Genomic DNA, 22664 nt, shown 5'->3' on the forward strand with positions numbered 1-22664 from the left:
TAGATCCTAGGAGGTTGGGAAATTCCGTTCTTTGCCTTTTCTCTCATGCAGTGTATCAGAGATCAAGATTTAACTCTGATTCCTGTATTGTGGTACAAGTGACAAGTATTGTGGTACAAGTGAGCACCTGGATGGAATTGCAGGCTGGATGCAATTAGTTCAACTTGCTGACATACAAAGTTGCAGGTTTTTAGCTTGCTTCCAATCTAGCAACAATGCCAGCACTTGATGCAGAAAATGGACACTGTATTACTGAAGTGATGCTGATGGTTTATTGAAATGTGCCATCTGCTCTTAAGTGGTTCATTGGAGCTGAAAGGGGTAGAATGTAAAGCATTTTAATTGCAAATTTACATCAGCTCCAGCTCCAAATTGAGTTTGTATTATTTCAAAACCTGGTTGTTAAAACTGCTGAGATCTAAATCTCTGCTACAAAGTTTTGGGACCTGTTAGTCTGAGCTCCTTCAGCACTCCTGAATGTCGGCAAGAGTCAGAAACCCAAACTTGATGCAGCTGTAAAAACACAGAGAGAGTCTGTGGCCTCAGCAAATTCTACTGGTGCAGGCATATTTCAGATATAAATTTTACTCTGCTGTCCCTAGTACTAATGAAGTCAGTCTCTTTTGGTGGGTTTGCAGCCAGGTGTGTCCAGTTCTGTGGCTAACCAGTGCTCTTTACTTAATTTTTCCACTAGTGACATTTCTATCAAACTTTAAAAACAAACAGAAAAATTGGCTTGATGCAATGGCTCCAAGTGTTAATAGTAACATTAGGCTGGGTAAAAGACTTCCTTTGGATCCTGCTTTGCCAGAGATCTCCACCTTGTGGCTTGCAGGGAATAGATTTATACTGTGCAAGCTGGCAGCTGCCTCATCAGTCTGGAAAGGGAATTCTCTCATGACCAGACATTGATGCTGTTTTCTCCCTCAGGAAGTTCTGGAGCCACCTGAGAATTCACCTGTCTGATCTCCATATTGTGCTTTAGTAACTGTGTGGATTTAAAAGTTGTTATAAATGTTTAAGTGTGTTTTAATGCCCTTAGATGAAGCTGCAGGGTTGATAGGAAGGACATGTAGGTGTTCCCCGGAACAGGATTTCAGCTGGTACCAGGACAAGAGATATGAGGGTAAAATAAAAAAAAAAAGAATAAAGAAAAGACTTTCAACCATTCAAAAAATCCCAAACCAGAAAACCCCCAACTCCCTTTCTTCCTCCTCCAAGCATCCCACAATAATACTTTTGGGTGCAAATCCTATGGTGTTTCAGGAAGATCCATCAGGCTTTATTCTAATACTTGTAAGTGGTTGTAGGCTCACTTTACCTGCCTTGGTCGTGTATTTTGTAGTGGCATTCTGCTGCTGAAATTAATTAAAGTTGTTTTCAGTGCAAAATGACAATTCATTTTATAATGAATAAATGTTCTAAAAGAGATAGGACTAGGAGGGGCTGTCCAGCCCAGTGTCCCAAACCTGTTTTAATTTATCATAATCTCACTTTCCTGTGTTCCCACCAGACAACTTAGACTCCTACCCTCTTTTTTTTTTTTTTTTTTTTTTCCCCAGGAATATATCTAGGTGTCTTTTGAATTCGTTTATTGGCTCTGCTGTGTGTAGCACAATACAGCCTTTGTTGCACTTTTAGCTAGAGCTGTTTATACCCAGTGACCCATAATTTGCTCTCAATTACACTCATGTACATCTGAAGTAACAGAATCAGAATCAATAAATGTGAGAGATGAATTTGGCTCTGGGAACTTGAACACCATTTTTTGTCTTGGTACTCTTTCCACAATTAGAAAATTTCAGTTGATCAAAAATGCCAATTTACCTTACAGAAGCTACAGAATTTCTTAAACTCAGCTTAATTCTGCTTAAGTTATTCTTATTGTGGAGAACAAAATGTTTGACCCTTGTAACTAAAGACTCAGAAGGCATTGTCAAGGTGAGACCAGCAAGTTGTAGAATGGCTTTAGAGGATGAGAGGACAGGGTGTAAGATGGACACAATTTTAAAACAGAACTTGATCTTTGTCTGAATTGAAGTGGGAAACTGCTGTACTGAGGTGTTCAGGGCTCCTCTCCAGCCTGCCTCTAAAATCTGATGGGAAATCATGAAGTTGATTTTGGATGCACAGGAGTGAAACTACATTTTTGAGAGAGAATGGGGCAGAAGCAAAGAGAGTGCAGTATTTTGGGGCTGGAATGGGGAGTTGGGATGAAGGGAATGTACTGAAGCAAATCATGGCAGAGAAGGTACTGATTTTGTTTTGGGGAAATGGACTGGGATATGAGACAGAGGATAGTGTTCAGTACAGTTGAAAAAGGTTTTTAAAAACTTATAAAACTAAAGAAGAGAAGTTTGAGTTTTAAATTATCTATGTATATTTTGAAATGCTTTACTAGGATATTTTAAGGACAAAAATGTTACGATTTTTGATGACCACTTGGAATATATAAAATTTCTCCAATTTCTTGTGTTTACTTTAAAAAAATCAAATAAATGAAACCCATGCCAAAATAGTGAGATCCAAAATTGTTCTTTATATTTTTTGTGGGTTTTTTTTAATAGGATACTAGATATTGTATGATTAGTTTTACCTGAAGTTATTGTTTCAAGAACATCACAAAAAGAAAGTTCATCAACCCTTGATCTTTTCTCAAAGAACTTGAAAGTTCACATAAAGTTTCCAGTGCTTTTTCATTTCATAAATAAATAATAGTAGATACTTTTCCAGAGAAAATTCAGTAAATTTGATTCTGGAAATCTTAATAACTTAAATATTTAGGATAGTGCACATGTATGGAATGTTACCTTGAATTATCTCAACTGTAATGATGTCTGGAACAAACTGTAATGATGCAAATGTAGCTTTACCAGCACATGGAGCTTTGAAGTATGGATCTCTGCATCAGGTTGTTTGTGATGGAGTTGTTCTAGAGACAGCATCTGTGGAACCAGCACACCTGGGTGAAATGTTTGGGCCTTGCTGAGGATACCTGGTATTGAAATCAAGGTATAATAAATGCTTGGGTTTTTTTCAGCTGGCCTGCACCAGTTTTCTGGCATAAAAAAAATAATTTTGGCACAAAAAAATCAATTTAAATTTCCCAGATGTGTTGGATCCTGTTACTGTAAGGTGGTGTTGTTGGCCTGTTCTGTGCCTTGCTTGAGTGCCTGCAGGAATTGTGCTGGAAGCTGCCTTGTGGCACCTTTTCCAGAGATACCTTTTTTTTCAGTATTATGTATTTTTCAGTATTATATTATTCTATGTCCATTATATAGGGAAAGGTTCTTCCCTAGAATATGCTTTTAAGCTCCTTCATAAAAAAGAAATAATACCAAGACCAGAGTCTGTTCTAAATCAAACCACACAAACCATTGAGAGCTTCTCTGTTGTTCCCATACATTTTAATCACATTATTGCTTGTGCTTTCCTCTGCATTTAGAAAGTCACTGATATCTTCTGCTTCTACTTCGAGAGTGAGTCTTGTATTTCTTAGTAGAGCTTGGTTTATTTTTTGCTTCCATTTTCTGAATTCTCTGGCCCATTTTATCCATTTACAGAACTGGCAGCTCTTTGAAACTTTTTTTATTTTTTTAACTGCTTTTGCTAACTGCTTCCATGGGAGAACAAAAGATAATGCTCAGGGTGTGCAAGTGCAATCCCTGCAGTAATCAGAGTGCCTGCTTCCACACTTGCAGGCTCCTCTGCTTTTACAACCCTAGTAAAGCAGCAGCATAGGATACTTCTGTACACATCTAGGGAAACTGAAGTGCTTTTCAGTTTTCCAGTCTGGTCTGGTCACCTCAGTGGATTATATTCCTTTTTCTGTCCTCGGTCTTTCTCTTCTCTTTCTGGTCTTACACAGCATTTTCTTTATCTCTAATAATTAGTTAATTAATTAGTTAATTACCATTACACTTCTGTAAGAGCCTGAATATTTTTATTTCATTCAAAGGTCAGGAAATAATGCCAAAGCTTAAAATACCAACATGTCTAATCTTGGAGATCTCAGTTTGTCAATAGGAAAGCGTTCATCATGTTGATTTTCAAGTTAGTCTGGAGGCCTTGAGGCCAGGAGAATAAGTGCACATAAATGGGACAGTTTTATGGTTGGGATGTCGTGGATGGGAGATGGGGTCAGTAGAGCTTTGGTCAATGTGAAATGAGCAACACTGGTCTAAATGGATTGTCACAGGGCTTAGGCATCCAGAAGGATCTGGCAGGGACCAGCAGGCAGGCCTGTGGGTGAGCAGGGGCTTTAGGGGTGTCTCCTGAACTTTGGAGTGATTTGTCTCATTGATGCTGAGTATCAGAAATTCTGTTTGGAGATGCTGTTTGAACACTTCATTTTTTAAAAGTGGAGAAGTGCCAAAGCCCCTGTAATTGGTGGAAATGCAGGACTAAAGCCCCAGAGGACAAAGCCAGGTACCAAGAGCTTAAAAATAATGTGTCTCCTTGAGAGCATCCTGAATTTGCCCTTTTGTATTTCCTGTTTTATTATGTCCTTGCAAGAGGGAAGATAACTCATATATAGGTTTAATCCATGTTATTCAGGAAACTGTAAGGAAGATTTTGTCTTCTTAAAATCCTTGTCATGCTTTTAGGATCTTCTGGAAGTTTATTTATTCACAGCAGCATTGAATCTGAATGAAATGCAGAAGTAAGATGGAAGACTCATAATATCTTACCATGCAGCATTTTCATGGTTCACTTTCCTCCTTTGCCTTTTACTTGAGGGCAGAACTAGGGTAGAGAAATAATTTTTGTTCTCTTCTGAAAGGTTACAGTAATAAAGAAACTCTTGTTAACATCAGAGTATATGGCAGGCAGGAGTTTTCACAGTCTGGCATTGTTTATTTTACCAGCAATTTGGAACCTTCTGCACTCTTAAAATATTGGCAAGAAAATATTTAACTGTTAACTGTTCTGTGGCCTGTGTGTGTTTGAAGCCCTGGGGAGGAGGAATGCTTGGGGAAATCGGGTTTTTCTCAGCTTATGATTGAAACCAGAAGGTGCAGAATACTGGTAGAAGGTGAAAGCAATGTGACTTCAAATTAGAATTTACCCAAATGTGGAACTGATGGGAGAATGTCAAACAGGTCACGTACGAGCAGGGCCCTACTAGGAGGGAGTGGGGAGGCTGATGGAACAAACACAAATCAGCCAGTCTGCCAGGCACAACAGAAATGAATTTGAAAAGGTGATAGTAATTGTGAGTATTTGCATTTATCCTGTCACTCGATAAAGGTTGTAGCACTAAGGATTAGGCTGGTTAATTGCTGACTAATTGTATGGACTCCAGCAGTTGTCACTGCATTTTACATGAAATGAACTTTTTTATTGACAGTTTTTTTTAGGAGAGGAGATGGGTGCCTTTCTGCTCCCCTCCAACAGAAACTTGTTCTGGTCCAAATTCTGGAGAAAGAATGTTTTTTTGTGTTCTTACTCTTTTTCCCCTAGGGGAGGATGACCTGTTTGGTATGAGCAGGATCATTCTTGCTCATATTACTACATAAAATGTAGCCTCTTCCCATGAGGGTATTAAAGGCTATGGTAAAGGGAGCAGGTTTTTTAATAGCACTAGCACTTTTCAGGTGAAATCCCTGCCAAGTCAGCAAAGTGACCTGATGTCTGATGTCCAGGATCATCTAATGAGCTGTGCCTGTCCTGCTGGAAGTCAGGGCAGGAAAGCACAGAGACACAGACAGGAGAGATACCAGCAAATATCTGCAAAGGTCAGCAAAAAATGGACAAAGCTGAACATGCTCAGGATTCCTTCTCCTGTCAGATGAAGATCCAGTGTGTGCTGTGGCTGCCAATGGCCAGAGATATTTGGGATAAAGGATAAGAAACAGAGCTGTGGGTCAGTTCCTTCTGGTACATTTTCCTGGCATTCACTAACGAGTAACCTGAGACTGGGACTGCCGGTTCGGGATCACTGACAAAAATCCTCCAGGAATGTGCAGCCCTTTGTTACCTCTTCCATATTTTTTGCTCTTTAATGCCCTGTGGCAATGACTTCTGCCACTTAAATGCATTGCAAGAGAAAACACCTACATTTTAAAATATTATTTGGTCATTTCTTTAGATACTTTTCCACATATTTTTTTAATGAGAAACAGTGGACAATAATTCCTTGTTTATCTGCTTGATACCATTTGTGATTTTACCTCTCCACCATCTTCTTCCTCATTTCATCCTGAAAAGTTTCCTCAGTGTTTCCTTATATGTCTCATTGTGTCATCATGGTCTTTCCTGTGTGTTTTCTACTACTTTTAGATCTGCTCAGAGATAAAAAGGTAACAATAATGCACAGCATTTTATATGCAGTACACTATGGATTTATGCAGAATAGGATTCATCTTTTGGTTTATATTCTTTCATAATAATTCCTAACATTTATTTATCTTTTTCTTCGCTATTGAATTATTGAACTTATTTTTTTCTCTTAAAGACCCATTTCCAAACTGTAGCTGCCAAATTGTGTGCATATTGTTAAACAGCTTTTATGGATTTTTTTTTTTTTAACACCTACTACTAGTACCTTTATCAACACTGAATATCACTGGTCATAATTATCTGTAATTTTTATTTTCATTTACTGTATTTGCTACTAATTTGTACTTGCCTGTTTCTGCTGAAAGACTTTTCAGAACAGATGTTACCTTTCCTATCTCTGCAGCCCTGGTAATGTTAACTGAGATGTTACATTTAGTTAAGTACTTTATGATCCCTGGAATTTTGTTGCTCTTGACTTTTATTAAGTTACTGCAAGTTTTTCTCTATTGGTGGATTAAAGCACCTGGGATATGATGGACAGGGAATGTCCAAGGCCAGGGTAGACAGGGCTTGGAGCAACCTGGTCTGGTGGAAGGTGAACTTACCCATGGCAGGGGCTAAAAATGGATGGCCTCGAAGGTCCTTCCCAACCCAAACCATGCTGGGATCATTCTCTGACTCACAAAACCCTGAGTGCTGTGAGAAGGTGATGGAGCATCAGTATTCACTGCCTGATCCTGTGGAAAGACTGGGCCAGCAGAGGAAGCCAGCAGGAGCCAGTTTCAGGGGGAACCCACAGGAGGAGATGGATCTCCTTGGGCGTAGCAGACCAGGGTGCTTCTTTTTGATGCACGTGGTGAGTGCAGAAAGCTCCCTGGACAAGCTGGTGGACATAGAGACCTTTTGGAGATTACTCTGTAAACAAATAGCAAGGGGAAGTATTCTTAGTTGAAATTGGTTGGGGGAATCCTTGGAGGAAGCCTATATCAGCTCTTGTAGGGTTGGGGATTCTGGCTGCTGTTGAAGACAAGATACCCTGGGAGGTGGCCCCTTGGTCTGGACAGTGTTCTGGTGTATGACACTTTCTCACAGTCCCTGAGGTTTGTCTCCTTGAGGAGCTGAAGCTTTACAGGATCTCTTTGAGTGCTCATGGTGAATATTTACCTTAATGATTTATCTACCTTTATACTGTTTTCTTCAAGTGCTTCTTTCAAACTTAGTTCTGAAATTTCCTTTATCAGTTTCAAAGGCTGAATTCCTGATTCTGGTGTGTTCAGAAACACATTGGTGATTAGCTTTAGGCTTTTAGCAACTAGCTTTTTCAAGAGGCATTACAGGAAAATCCCTTGACAACTGCTCACCTTACAGAGAATCAGCACAACTTGACAGAGCACAGCAGTTTGAACTCTTTTCCCTGATCCCTCTCTTGAGAGGGTGTCAGTGAGCTCTGCCAGCCACGTTCTGCAGGGAAGCGGGAATTTGAAATAAACCATTGAATACAATTCAGATTGTACTGTGATCTCCCCTGCATCTGTAACTGTTACCATGGCAGAGCTTCCAAATTAATAAACTGCAAGATAGGAACAAACCTCATTTTCTGCGTAGCAGAAACGTAGAATTGAGCATCTGCTTTTACAGAAAGATGTATGTGATATTGTAAAACTTGCTTTTCTGTGTCTTTCTTGGAATAAACTTGTTCTGGGGAGCCTTACTGATGATTGCACAATTGTTGTGAAGGTACAGCACACACAGCTTTTTCCATTAATGGGTTGTTTTTATGGATTGAAGATTCTGGCAGGAGCTGGTTCTGATACAATCCAACATTTAGCTTTTGTCTAGGTTAAAATAATATTGCGTAGGTTATCACTGAATATTGAAGAAGGCTTTAAAAATTGTTCTCTGAAGTTAATGATTACAGAGGTGCATTACAAAATTACTTCTAATTAAAACAAATAGAGAATTTATCAGAAGAGTTAATGTTTAAAGCATACTATTTAAGACATACAGGACTCAAGCTGTGGCTAATTACAAGCAGTGATCTGCTTTTTAGACAAAGTAGCAGAGCAGTTAATAAAAGGCTCAAAAATGAAGATTGGGAAAATAATTTCTTCAATATCTTTGTCATTTCACAAGTATGTGCCTGAAGGAACTGGCTTTTCTTTATGGCCCCTTGCTACAAAAGTCTTCCTAATATTTTTTTTTATTAATTTAATCTTTTTGATCCTAGCTACAGTCTCAGTCATGTCAAAATTACTGTCCTGCAATCTGTAGTGATGGTTTAGGATGAAATAAAAGGGCTGCATTTGCCCATTTAATGTCATGTGTGTTTAAACACAGTGTTTTGAGCAAACACTCAAAAACCCCATTTATAAGTGCATATGTATTATTTATAAATAACATAAACCATATTACAAGTAATTCTGTCCAGTTGCAACTTGAGAGAAGTAGCATAAAAAAGCCTAAATATTTGTGGAGTGATATTTTTTACCATGAAAGATCAGTCCTGTGTCTCCTTCAGGAACTTTTGCTGATATTCGTGCTCCAGCAGTCAGAAGTGTCGGTGAGAGAGGTTGATGTTTATGGCAGTGGGGCTGCAGGAGTCCCCAGAGTGGACTCAGCCATGACAAGATGAGTGCACTCAGATCTTTGGAACTTTTTTAGCACAAGGGATGGATTAGTTTTTACTGTATCAGCATAAACCACTACTTTGCTGTTGCAACTTCTATGACTCCAGGAGTGTGCTACTGGTGTGGTGTGACAGTGCACCTGGAAGAGCCCAGTCCTGTTTTGGAAAGATTACTCTGCTGACACATCCATTGTCTACAGGTACAGGAGCAAACACATTGTACAGAAGAGGCTATTTATTCTAGCAGGAGTGGTGTAATGAGAATGAGGGGGTGGAAACCCAAGCCAGAAAATTCAAATATGAAATGAGATACACATGTTCAACTGTGAGGGTGATATGCTTTAGCCAAACACAACTTAGTGAGCTTAGTACAGAGGGAACTTAGTGAAATGTAATGGTCTGTGATATGCAGAGGGTCAGGTTCTATGATCTAATCATTTCTTCTGGCTGAAATCTCTTCATAAAAAAGTCTAGTTCAAGCATAACTTACAGCCTAAAGAGAGGAATTGCTGCCTGGAATTCAATGACTAGTGCTTGTATGAGGCAGTTAGAAGTGCCCCTTCTGGCTTTATAGTCTATGGAAGGATTAATGTGTTAAAGTAGCTTAAGGGTGCAACACATGCTGGCAAAAGCTAAGGAGAAAGAAACTGCAACTCCTGTTGCAGTGCTCTCAGACAGTGCAGCCCGTGGCTATCCCAGCTGGGGCAGCACTGGCAGGACACAGGTGTGTAGTGACACTGCCAGGGATCCCATTCCTGCTCCGAGGGGATGGGCTGCACCTCGGCACCTGGCCTTATCCCTGGGCTGATGGCTCTGAGCAGGCAGAGCACATCAGAGTCCATGGAATTGCTAAGATTGGGAAACAGATCCTCCAGTCACCATCAGTCAGTGCAACACCACCTTCATGTTCACCTTTAAACCACGTCCTCAACTGCCACATCCACACGTTTTTTGAACCAGGGATGGTGACTGATCACTGCCCTGGGCAGCCTGTGCCAATGTTTTAAAAGAAATGTTATTTCTTTTCCCTCATGTCCAACCTGAACCTCTCCTGGCACAACTTGAAGCCATTCCTCTTGCCCTGTCATTCGTTACCTTCCAGTCTGTGCACACTGATCCTACTCAGCACCATGAGCCAAAGCACATGGGGAGGAGGAGGAGGAGATTCATTACCAGAGGAAGCTCTTGGTCCATCACAGGACATAGATATGGACTGATTGTAGAGCATCCTTCACTTTAAATACCATATCCACAAGTTAGGTCTTTTGCTAGGTGTCCAGCAAGTACAGGAGATCATTGCTCCTACTAACCTAGAAATCTTCTTAGAATACAAAACCTTCTGTGAGACTTGTCTGCTGCACAGTCACCCTCAGCACGTGGCTGTTGGATGATGCACATGAACTCCCTGAGGCTGAAGATGGTTTCTTCATTGTGACATGGAAAATCCAGCAGCTGCTTGCTGCAGCTGTCCCAAAGGCAGAACGTGGGCTCATGGAGCCTTTCAGAAAAGAGTTGTGACCTGTAGCAGGAAGATAATGTTAGCTGTACATTTCCTTGTTTCAGAGGTCTCGTAAAGGTGAGATGTGTACCAAAAATGGGCTCCTTGTTTTGAACTAACACAGTCCCATGTCACTCAGCACATAAATCTGTCCAGTGACAGCTCTGCACTGGGCTATTCCAAGGAAGGCAAAGGGGCAAAGTCCCAAGAAGAGCTCCAGATGTTACTGATTTTTTCCTTGTTATTAGCAATTACTGACTTGGAATTCTCTAGCAGTTTTTCTTCTTTATAACAAACTGTGGAAGAGTCAGCAGAATTATGACCAACCAGATCCTGAAACTGGCCAGTGGTAAGAACTTGTACAAGCTTTGAAAGAGAAAGCTCTTCCAGCAAACACTGCTTTCGATTTGCTCATTATTCTTGATTTATAAAGGATTTTTTTTCCCCTCAGTGTTTGTACTTGACTGATGCCAGTTGTATTCTTCAGAAACTTCAATATTCCTTTAAATATCATTTCATTGCCTAAAATATGGCTCCATCCTCAAACTCAGATTTTATATCTGAAACTGTCTTTTAAGATGTATTTATTACTGTGTTTATTTAACTTGGTTATCTCCTTCATCAATCTGTTTCTTGCAAACTTAAAGCTGCTGCTCTTTGGTTTTAGTAGGGAAAGCTGCTTCCCCAGGGATGTATAGTCCAGGACTTGTCTCTGTAATGGGACTATTTGTTTTCTTTGCCCCTTGCAGTTGCCTGCTGTAACATTTGTAGTATGTGTTAAGTAATCCTTGAGGTAACATTTTTATTATGTCATAAAAAGTGCGTGGCAAATATATAATAACTCATGGAATTTGTTTGTTTAAAATGGAAGGATAATTTATTGAGTGTGTTACATGAGACCTGCTCCCCCTTATTAGAGCTGTAGAAGTGCAGCTTATTTAGAAGTATGTTCTATTGAGAAAAACCACGATCTCTGACATGCATAGAAGGTTTGAGCATGGTTGGGTAGAAATGACATCATAGTTTATGTACTCAATAAAAATTTAATTAAGTCATTACAGAAGTTGCAGTCATCATTTAACCCTCTGATTTCTTATGTTTAGTTCTTTTTTTAAACATTCAGTAATAACCAGTCTCCAAATCTTGATAGCCTATAAAATATCTGCATGAATTTTAATAGTTTATATTAATGGAAAAATATGAGTAACTGACATAAAAGGAATTTTCCTTGTGTTTGCACTATGTGCATTGCTATAAAAACCAACAGATGAAAAAAGACAGTGGTTTAAGGGAAGAGTATATGAACTGGAAATCTGTTCACTTGGCAGAAACTAACTCATATTTTGATAGAAAAGCTGTTGTGTAATTGCCAAGGTGAATACTTGTAAGGATACTGAGAGAGAATTCAGGAGAAAAAGTTCCCAGTGTGGTGGGTGTGATGGGCTGGTGTCTCCTGTGTGTAAATCCTGTCTCTGTAAAGTGCAGTGTCACACCTGAGTGTCCTGCTGGTGTGCAGGGCTGATGGGCCTTGCCATTTGTACTTCTGGAGTGTGTGAGAGCTGTAGAAAATAAATGCTTTGTGTCTCTTGGATCCCTCATGGGAGTCACTACAAAGAAGCAGCTTTACCAAAGTGTAGCTGGGCCCTTGGGAGAGGAACTGCATCACTTTGTCAGTAGAGGTAATGAGAAGAGGCAAGAGGGACAGACAGTGTGGATGAGGGAGATGCACAGGAGGCATTTCAGCCATCTCTCTGCACCCATCAGCTGGTCCAGTCCCATTTCAAGCTCACATGGGGTCAGTTCTCATGCCAACCCAGCAAATATTTCAGCAGTTATTAAATTTAGTTAAAGGTCAGTGTGGAACTTGGACTGAGTCACACTTAGAGCATGGGGGAAGTTGCTGTGTCATCATAGACTCTGAAAGACGTTTAATCATAGTCAAAAACTTGTGAGTCTGAGCTGCTAGAGATGCTGGAGAGGCAGAATTCATGTTCTTGCTGGCTGAGAGTCAGTCTGGACAGTACAGGAGGAGCAGTGACAGGGTGGTGTCTCTGTCTTTAGCATTCCAGTACTGCCACTGTAGTAGCACATCCACCCCTGCAGTCTGTGCTTTGGGGGAAAAAAAAGTTGAAAAACCTTTGAGTTTCTATGGATGAATGAAGATCTGGAATAGCTGCTCAATAGTTAAGCTACAGAAGGGTCTCCATGCTCTTGGTCTGTGCTGCCACTGCAAGAGCAGCCTTGCTTCACGCTCCCCCAGCAGCATTTTCTCTCCACTTCTGCAGCTGGTGGCAGAGCTGGTGGCTGGGATGTTCCTGCCAGTTGTGTTGAGTAGCACCAACCTCAGCTGTGTCAGAATGAACAGAGCTGTGCCATGGGGAGTTCCAGAGTGACTACTCTTGCTTGCAGCCAAATCTCAGTGGGAATATTTTCTCCTCACCTCTTCCTTAGAGCCTGTACTGATGGTTTCCTGGGTTGTTTTTCAGATTAATTCTACTGTTCTAAAAGAAGACTTGAAAAGGATGGTAGAAAATTTCTATGCAGCTCTGTTTGGATACGATGAGGTAAGAGGGAATGTACAACAAATAGACCATCAAATTCCTGAACACAGAATAGTCCAGATGGGTGAAACATTCACTGTCCATTTCTTTGGAGAAATATTACATTAGGAAAGCAGCCTTGAATGAAAGTTCTTGGAAGAAAACAGCGCAGAGCATATGGATGTAAACCATGGGGTGTGGAAGGTAGGGTGTTCTTGCTGCTTCACCATTCCTTCCTGGCCACCACAAAGTCTTTTCCTCTGTCTGAATCCTGTTGTACTCAGCTGTACTTTGAAAGCAAAGAGAGGATTTATAGAGTATTTATAGGGAGTACCTAATAATAATACAGGGAGGCAAAAGCACCACTCTGCACAAGTGTCTGCAGGACTTTCAAGAGGAAAATACAATTACATCATTTTTTTTGCTCTAGTGAATATTGCGCTTCAGATGCTCTAATTCACATTGTGATATTATTTTCTTTACACAGTGATTTGCATTATTAATACATTGTAAATGTAACCTCATAGAATTGTGGACAATGTTACAATTGCAAGGTTTAATCTGTTTTAAATATAGCCAGGATGTGTCTGCTTGTGCTTTGTTGACAATTTTTTTGAAAACAAAATGTTTGCTTTGATTAAAGACAAATGTTGACTTTTTTTAATTTTTAACTGAATATTTTAAAGTCTTTTGCCTTTGGCAAATGTGTCAGCAGAAGACAGGAGTTATGAGCCTGTGGTGATACCACCACATAATCTAAAAAGACAATAAAAGTTTAAAAGAATTTGGACAAATAACATTAATGGATGTGGTTCTTGTATAAACCAAAGCTAATATTTGATTTAACCAGAAAAATATAGATAGTTCTTGATGAGCAGGATTTCTCTGTCATTCGGAAAGAAAAGTAAAAAAGTAAAGAAAAATATCAAACTCCAGACTACAGTTCTGCAACACTGGATTAAATATCCTTTACTTTTTATTTTTAAAGTGTCGTAGGTTTCTTGCATTTCCATGAGGTGATGATGCCTTCTCTGTAAGATCACCATTTTTATGGTAAAATTTCATAACACAGAAATGCAGTTATCAGCTCTGACATTAGGAATACCCTAACCCAGGTTTTTTCCAAATTAACTTGCCAGAAAATTGGTTACAGGCTGCTCTGTAAATTAATTTAAGACCAGGGCTGTTTTTCCATTCTGGGAAAGAGTGATGTTGCTGCCTTTCCATGTGCAGAGCCCATGGCAGCTGTGGGCTCTGGGACAGGTGCTGTGGCCAGGGGCCAGGTACACAAATGGGGGTGTCTTGTGTTCAGACCTTCTTCACGTGCAGTTTTTAGTCCCTCTCTGTATTTCCCTTTAGGGAATCTTGTCTGATGATCGTGTTCTGGCAGCAGCTCTTTGGAGAAACCTTTTTAACAGGAACTGTGATGACCCTCGGCACCTGGAGCTGCTGGTGGAGTACGTGCGCAAACAGGTACGGCCCCACTCTCCTCAGCCTCTGCTTCAGGATGGGGAGAGCTTGCTTTTATTGCTTGCATATGCCACTCACTTCTCATAAATAAATCTGATGTTGACAGTCAGTGGTCATTTTTAAGGAGAAGACGATAAATATCTGAAAACTGGATGGTATTTATTACAGAGTCATGGAATATCCTGACCTAAGAGAGACCCCCAGGATCCCCCAGCCCAGCCCTGGCCCTGCCCAGACCCCCCAACAACCCCACCCTGGGCATCCCTGGCAGCGCTGTCCAAACGCTCCTGGAGCTCTGGCAGCCTCGGGGCCGTGCCCATTCCCTGGGGAGCCTGGGCAGTGCCAGCACCTCTGGGGAAGAACCTTGCCCTGACATCCAGCCTGAGTCTCCCTGGAACAGCTCCAGCTGTTCCCTCTGTCCCTGATCACCAGAGAGAATAGATCATTACTGTAGTTTGATGACAAATGGCTGCAGAGAAATTAATGGAATATTGAAAACAATCCTGCTCACCTATTTCTGGACCCATGCTATGGAGGGTCTTGACACAGTGTGCCAAAAATAACCTGCAACTTGTTGTAGAATTGTTATTAATATTAAAGAGTTGGGGTTCTCCTCATAGTGAGACAGCATATAGAGCTTGAAAGTCTCTTGGTGACCTTTGAGGAAAAGAAACAAACAAGTATGCTTTCCAGAATTATTTCTGTTTCTTTCAGTTATTACCTGGAGGAGACAGCACTGAGTAGTGTTTGTCCTCTCAGCCCTGAGGAGGTTTGTGAACCAGATCTCTAGGAAATGTTGGTAGGATAAAGTCCATGTGATCACCAAAGAAAAGGTGTGAAAGAGGTTATGGAGGAAAAGTAGAGGGTGTTGGACAGGAAATTGAAGACCAGAACTTCCACAACATCATTCTCTGTAATGTTTCCAATACCATATTCAGCATCAGATAGAGGTATGGAGAGACAGTACTTAAGTGTGTGTCAAAAAAGGGAAAAAAAGGGCTGAACTTCCTAAGGACACTTAGGGAATGCCAGAGAGTTCTTGGGAGAGATTGTCTTAATTAAATGCTGAAGGTTGCTGATTCTCAATGGTGAAGCTGTAGGAAAGTTTGCTGAGGAGAAACACATATAAAAATTATGTAATTTGGGATATTTTTTTGCCAGATGGGGAACTTGTTGCACTGCTGAATATTCAAGAAAAGGATAGGTCTGAAGCAATATGCAGTTGCATAAGAAAGAGTGATCAGGCAGGAAAATGTGGCACATTGGGGAGGAATGAGCACAGGTTCTGTGCATACAGGTCATTCCTGCAGACAAATGGTGCACCCGAGGAAAACATTATTCCCAGCTTTACATAGGTACCAATGAGCTCTGAACTGTTACCACACAGGAATGAGGCCTTGAGATTACAGTTGTTTCATCAAAATGTCAGCTCAGCTCTCCATAGTGTTTAAAAAATATAAAACAAATTCTCAGAACTACTAGGGAAGAAATAGAGGATAAAATATTGCTGTGGTGCCAGTTTTAGCTCTTTGGTACCATTGTGAGCAAGAGTCATGTCTCTGGTTTGGGTGCTGACCACCAGGACAGATAAAACATTAAATGAAGAAGGCTCAGAGAGGAGTGCTAAGGGTGACAGTGAAACTGCTTCTTTATTAGCAATGAGTAGAATCCTCTGCCCAAAAAAGGAATGGGGAAAAAAAATGATGGACATCTTTGGGAAGTCCTGAAGGCATGTGAAAGGTGAGCAAGGAAAGGCTTTCAGGGACACAGAAATGTGGGGACAGAATGTTGCCACAGTTGGTCTGGGTGCTGCAATTGCACATGGGTTCTAAAGCTACTGGCAAGGGTTTTGGAAGAAAAGTTTGCACAGGGCAATTAAATCCACAACCATTTCAGACTAAAAATCCATGAATGAACAGATTTTGAGAGGGAGGGAAAATGAACAAGGAAAAGAGCATTGTGTGCTGTATTTAACTCCTCCTGGAGAGGTTGCTGGTGGTGACTGTCAGGAGCAGGACATTGTGCTTAGGTGGCTTTCCAGTGTGACCCTCTGTGGCCATGGGTACATTGTGCATTCATTCCCCTGTTGAGAAACTCCTTGTCCAATTATCCCTTGTTTCCAGTAACACTGTGTACCAGGTTGTCCCCACAGTTTCTTGTGGATCCTGTCTTTAACAGTGGCTGTTATTGGATGCCAGAGGAGAACATACAGATAGGACAACATGTACTGTGCCTCTGGTCAGCTCTCCCAGCCTTCCTGAGCTAATGGTGGTGGGTTTGTCTTTGACTGATCCTTGAGCGACTTTTATCTTCTTTTTTCCCCATTTCCCATATCCAGGGTGACCAGTGATCCTCTGCTGTATGATGAGAGGTTTTTTGGTTTTTTTTTCAATTTTGCATAATTGCACCTTAAAATTACATTAGATCACAACTATCTTGCCCAGAGAGGTTGTGGATGCCCCATCCCTGGAAGTGTTCAAGGCCAGGCTGGACAGGGCTTGGAGCAGCCTGGTCTAGTGGAAAGTGTCCCTGCCCATGGCAGGGGTTGGGACTGGATGGGCTTTAAGGTCACTTCCAACCCAAACCATTCAGGGATTTCTTCTGTTGTGAGGACGAGCATTCATTGCATGTTCACCTCTTCCAGCTCATGTACTTTTATGTGATAAACCCCAGGTGTTCCCTGCTAGTCAGGCTGCTTTTCTGTAGCTAAAGCCTGGGTTGTGTGCAGGATGGGAGCTCTCCATGGGGTGCTGGTCTGGGCAGTGTCCCCTGCAGTAACCACCAGGAGGATGGAGTGACTCATGGCAGCTTTGCGTGGCTCCTCTTTGCCCTGTTGCCAAACCTTCAGAGGAGGCATTAGCTAACACAGGTAACTCCAGAGCATCTGCAGATCCTTATCCTGGCCTTTCCATGACGCTTCACACTCAGAAGTGAACTTTTTATGTCTACCTCACACAAGTGGCAGAGTAGGCTGAAATCTCCCTGTTGTGCTTGCTTTTTGGAAAGACAAGTGTTTGTGTAGCTGCTGAGGGAGCTGGCTGGGCGATGGGACATGTCAGTGACTTGCTGTGCTTGCAGGTGCAGCACCTGGACGCTCTGAGTGGGGAGGACCTGCTGCTCACAGGTGAGGTGAGCTGGCGGCCGCTGGTGGAGAGCAACGCCCGCAGCATCCTCAAGCCCCTGTCCCCCGTTTACAACGACGAAGGACTCTGAGATCCACGTGCCAGAACAGCTTGGGGAGCATGCCTGGAGTGGGACAGGGCTGAGCCTGTGTGGTCAGGAAGAACAGTCTGCTGTTGGAAGTGAAACATTTCATTAGCTATCCCATCCGTGGTGCCTCAGTAGCCTCCTGGACAGCCGTACTCCCGAACCTTCACCTGTAAATAAATGCTCATTGTTTTAAGAACCTCTGTCCTTTTTATGGCCCCAAGTGGCCCTTGCTGACAAATGGACAGAGCTGCCTTCTGCCTTTAGGAAACCAGGTCTTCACCATGACATAGAGGTCTCTCAAAAAGAGAGACCCTATTTCTGCCCCTTGCCTCCTTTAAAGAGCTGCTACTCAGAGACACAGTGGTGTCCTCTGCTCCCTGAAAGGTTGTGAGTATAAACCTGAGCTTTGCATATTTAGAGACTAAGTATATATTTTAAATGCCTGATATCAAGATGGAGTGGTCCATCTTTAGTGGAGTTAAGAATTGCTTTAACAGATTCTGAAGGGTTTTCTGTGAAAATCCGTTTTAGGAACTCTCCACTTTGTTGCACAAGGATAATAGAATTCAAAGAATAATGCACAGTCCCCAGCAATCCTCTGTGACTTTAGCTGTCTTAGGGAGATTAAAGCCCCAATTGTGGCTGGGCTGGCACTCAAAGCTGCCGCAGTACTTGATGTTTCAGTCTGCCTTGCTGATACTTCCATGTTCTTTGTAGAATTGTGCTCTAGGAATTCCTTTATGGAAAGAACATCCCTGCTGTGTCCCTGGGACAGGACTCTGCCGTCCTCCATCCCCCAAAGCAGCAGTCCAGGGCTTTTTAGCAAGATCCTTCAACACCAGTGAAAACTTTCTATGGCTGTGTAAGCAAATAGAGCCAACACAGTAATTAGGGGAGCAGGAGCTGCACTGATGAAATCAGCAGAGGCTGAGGTGCTCTGTGTGGGTGGATGGTTCACCAGGCTGTTTCCAGGTCAGTGGCAAAAACAGTTTTCATTTCTCTCCTGTCCAAAATCTGAGTCAATAATAAATGTCAGTCTGGGTTAAATTGCTGTGTGTTTGTTTTCTGTGCCATGTGTGCTTTTGATAAGAACAAACCCTATAAAATCAGGATTTATTCCTAATAAAAGTATTCAGCAAAAGTAGAAGGTGATAATCCTTAATTTGTGAATTTAATCCTTAATTTGTGACTCCTTAGTCTGGTGAAAGTGTAACTGTGCCTGGCTATGACTATTTGTCCTTCTCAAGTTGCTTTCTTCATAGTGTGTGTGTTGGAGAATATTTGCCATCCCTTCCCCATGTAAAAAGCAGTGGGGATGCAGCAGACAGGCTCCCAAATGCTGCCTTGTGGGTGTTGTTTCTTTTTTTTTAATCTTTTAGGGAGCCTTCTGTGTATAAAAAAGGCATTTTGTTATTTTTTTTTTCCAGGGCAAGCTTCCTCAGTTTAACTTGTTATAAAATGAGTCATGTAAAGAGCCCCTCTCTCTATGTGAGGTGTATCCCTTCTCTGTGAAAACATTACAGCCCAAACAACTTGCTTGCAGTTTATTTAAGATGCTTTTGTTGAAAGCTGAGCTAAGCAGAGAAACCTCTTATGTGTGAAGTATTATACAGTGTGTGTGAGATAATAACACCTTGTAATTCATTACAGCTGGCTTGTATTTACATAAAAGAAGGCTGAGCTGTGTAGGAATTTGCTGATTAATTTATTTTTAATGAGAGTGAAGTATACCAAGTACCAAAATAAACTTTACTTTGTGTATCTTACTGCTCCTGAAATAGGTGGAAAAATTAATGGTGGATATTTTGGCTCAAAGCTACATACATTAATTCATATACAAAACAGTTATTTAAACTTTAACCCCTTTCCTGCTGTGTAATTTAAACCTGGGCTCATGTTCTCCATGCCATGGGAACACGGGGCTGGGAGCACACCTTCAACCAGCCCAGGGACCTGGCTGCAGGGAGGCTGGAGAGCTGCTGGAATTCTTGGCTGGCCAGCCTGGAGGGGAGAGCACCTTTGTGCTCTGAATGTGGGACAGCATGTGGTCAAACTGAAGCCTCCCCTGTGTTTATGGGCAGGAGGCTCCACAAGTGATGGTGCCAGATTGGAGTCACTGGCATCTGCCCTTGTACCTTTTATTAGGGTGAGAATAAAGACCTGTAATCACAGCTCTGGCTGGGCCATGAAATGCCTTCACTCACCCCTGCAAGGGCTGAGCCAGCAATGGGCTGTGCTTGGGCGTGTGGGGCCTGGTGAAAAAACAAGGCAGGTACTCTCTCTGAATTAAAAGGGTAATTTGTTAGAGAGGCAAAATCCACTGGAGGCTACACAGGACCAGGGAAGACTTTCCTTCCCAGTCATCAGTTACCCAGAAAAAGGATCCTACAATATTACGTTGAATGCCAGGAAGAAATTCTTCCCTGCCAGGGTGGTGAGGCCCTGGCACAGGTTGCCCAGAGAAGCCGTGGCTGCCCTGGAAGTGTCCAAGGCCAGGTTGGACAGGGTTTGGAGCTACCTGGGATGGTGGAAGGGGCATGGCATGGCAAGGGGTGGAATGAGATGAACTTTAAATAAAGTTCCTTCCAAGCCAAACCATTCTGGGATTCTAATGTGACCCCTATTGCTCTCAAAAGGGGAGGAAAGGTGAGCTGGAAAACTTCCCTTGCCAGTATCTTCCATAAGATACCTCTCCAGGCAGGAGGAAAGACAGTACATTTCCCATTGCAAGTGTTCCAGCAGCAGAGACTGGCAGGTGAGTGATTCCTATGCACAGCTCGGCTTCAAGGGCAGCAGAACAGAGAGGGGTTAACCAAACATTGTAAAGCCCATCTTTACATATTTTCAAAGTTTTCCAAAGGGAATGACTAAAGATACCTCACTTATGGACAGTTCTTTGTTTATACTGTTGGGTTTTGGGAAAGTGGTCTCAGACCATCAGCTTGGAGACACTTACTGTATTTAAATGAACATATCTGTGTGAATTTCTTCTGGAAGGAACCACTTTATCATCTAGCCTGATCTCTTATCTCATATACAGCATTTGGACATCACTTAGGATTCCAAAGGACTTACTCTTCAACTCTTCCAGGAATCTTAAAATTAAGAGACATGAGCCCCTAGGAAGCACTCATGATTTCAGCTGGATCCTGGGTTCCTCTCTGTGGGTAGAAGGATCAGCACTCAGTGTCCTCCTTATCTTCTGTTTTGCACCATGGAAGAGTAGGAGCATGTTTTACCTCACAGGGTCAAACCTGGGAAGTCTGTTGCTTTAGGCTGGTGTTTTTGAGATGTTTTGGAGTAAGGGGGAATCATCTGATGCTCTTTAATGCCCACTCTATTTTAGGTGGTTAAATGTTTTCCTGTGTCACCTTGGCTGCTGGGCTCACACCACCCTTGGGTGTTGAACTGTTTTCTCCTGTATCTTCAATGTGCTGCAGTGCTGAGAGCACAGGAATCCTCAATGATCTCCACATTTCCTGTGCTATCCAGTGCTTAAACCCTGTTGAAGTGCAGTTGCCACTTCCCAGATTTGTGACTCCTGTCCTCACCTGCCACAAAGTAATATTTTCAGTTGTGTCTCTGCCCCACCGAGCCCTCAGGTCAGAACTGCTGCTCCTGACCTGACAGTCAGAATTAACCACTGTCCTCTCTCCCTGCCCTTGGCTCAGCAAATGTGGGAAACAGAAACTGGACACCAAGAACAAATTTTTCCACCAGTTTTCAATTAGTTGAATGCAGAGTAGGTGAAGCTGGGAGGGTGGGGCTGGTTGTGCAAGCTTGCTCCCTGTGAAATGTACCAGTGGCACTGCATGGCACCACTCTGAGGAGCAGTGGGACCCATGCCCTACCCTGGGACCCACTTGTATTTTCCATTCTCCTACTTGTTGGAGAATGGTTTAATCCTGGTGGTTGTCTGCATCCCAGGGATGTGCTGAAGTATTTGGAGAGGTTTGCTGATGTGTGCTGAATGAGGCCTCGAGCTCCAAAGCTGCACTGGGTGCTTCCTTCCAGGAAGAGGAAAGTCCCAGTATAAAGAATTGTAAGTGTTTGAGTTAATCCATACCTAGAAACTGCTGTGTCTTCCTAATTCTTCTGATCAGAGAGCTGTGCCACAAATGCAGAGGTTACTTCAGGCCCCAGTGTGGGGTTTGGTCATGGCCACAGCCTTGTACATGAGCTTTTTTCTTGGGTGATGCTGGTGGCAGCTGATTTAGAATCATGGGATATCCTGACCTGGAAGAGACCCATCAGGATCACTGAGTCCAGCTCCTGGCTCTGCACAGGACCCCAAGCATCCCACCCTGTGCCTGAGAGCATTGTCCATGCTTAGTGGAGATGTCCCTGTATGGGCTCCTCCCCTCCCCATCTGCCTCTTCACATCTCCCCTGCTTGTCTGATCTCTGTGATCTAAATGAGCTCCAATCAAGGCTTCTTTGCTCTTTTCTCTGAAAGAGGCTGTGATGAATCTGTATCCTGTCCTTCCCACTGACCTGCACTGTGTCCATCTCTCCCAGGCTGGATGGACAGCTGTCCCAGCTCTCTGGGTGATGGTGTTCCTGTGCTGCAGAGAACAGGATCTCCATCTTTGGCCACGTTGTGTGTGCACACCCTGGCCCTCAGCAAGCTCCATGTTTTCCTGAAGGAAGGTGTGAGAAGGCAAGGAGAGGGTGGCAGCTTATGTGAGAGCCTGGGAAAGTTGGCAAGGACATAGGAAAGACCCTGAGGCTCAGCACGAGTGGCCAGCGGGCTCCGCCGCTTACGCAGTGCCCGCCCCTCCTGCCCCTGCAGAGGAACTGTCACCTGTGGGTGCCGTGGGCTGCCTGGCCTCCTGCACCCTGATGGGGCAGTTGCACATTAACAATCCTCTAATCCTTCCCAGACTCCTCTGGTGAGGACTTTTATTTTTGACCACTGCCCCTTCTTCAGGCGTTCAGGGCTGCCCTGTGCATCCTCCGTGTGTTCTTCTTGAAGTTGCTGAACATGTTGAGGGAGTACTTGTTTTGCTTACAGTCATTCAACCTGCTGGGCAGCTTGC

At 42.6% G+C, this 22664-nt stretch overlaps 1 protein-coding gene across 2 annotated transcripts in view; it reads left to right on the plus strand.

The window, feature by feature from the left end:
• Window positions 1–18673, plus strand: part of UQCC1 (ubiquinol-cytochrome c reductase complex assembly factor 1) — a 46958-nt gene extending 28285 nt beyond the window's left edge. Inside the window, exons 8-10 of one of the 2 annotated variants that reach the window (XR_015277133.1) lie at window positions 12893–12970; window positions 14306–17065; window positions 17108–18673. Coding sequence is in view for 1 of the 2 variants with exons in the window: in XM_023940086.2 (XP_023795854.2) it covers window positions 12893–12970; window positions 14306–14419; window positions 17495–17629 (327 nt within the window). In the remaining variant the exon portion in view is untranslated. The remainder of the gene's footprint in view (window positions 1–12892; window positions 12971–14305; window positions 17066–17107) is intronic. The other variant, XM_023940086.2, reaches the window with a different exon arrangement.
• Window positions 18674–22664: the final 3991 nt, after the last annotated feature.

The sequence above is a fragment of the Cyanistes caeruleus genome, chromosome 16 (genome assembly GCF_971803275.1).
Source record: "Cyanistes caeruleus chromosome 16, bCyaCae1.hap1.1, whole genome shotgun sequence".
NCBI lineage: Eukaryota > Metazoa > Chordata > Aves > Passeriformes > Paridae > Cyanistes > Cyanistes caeruleus.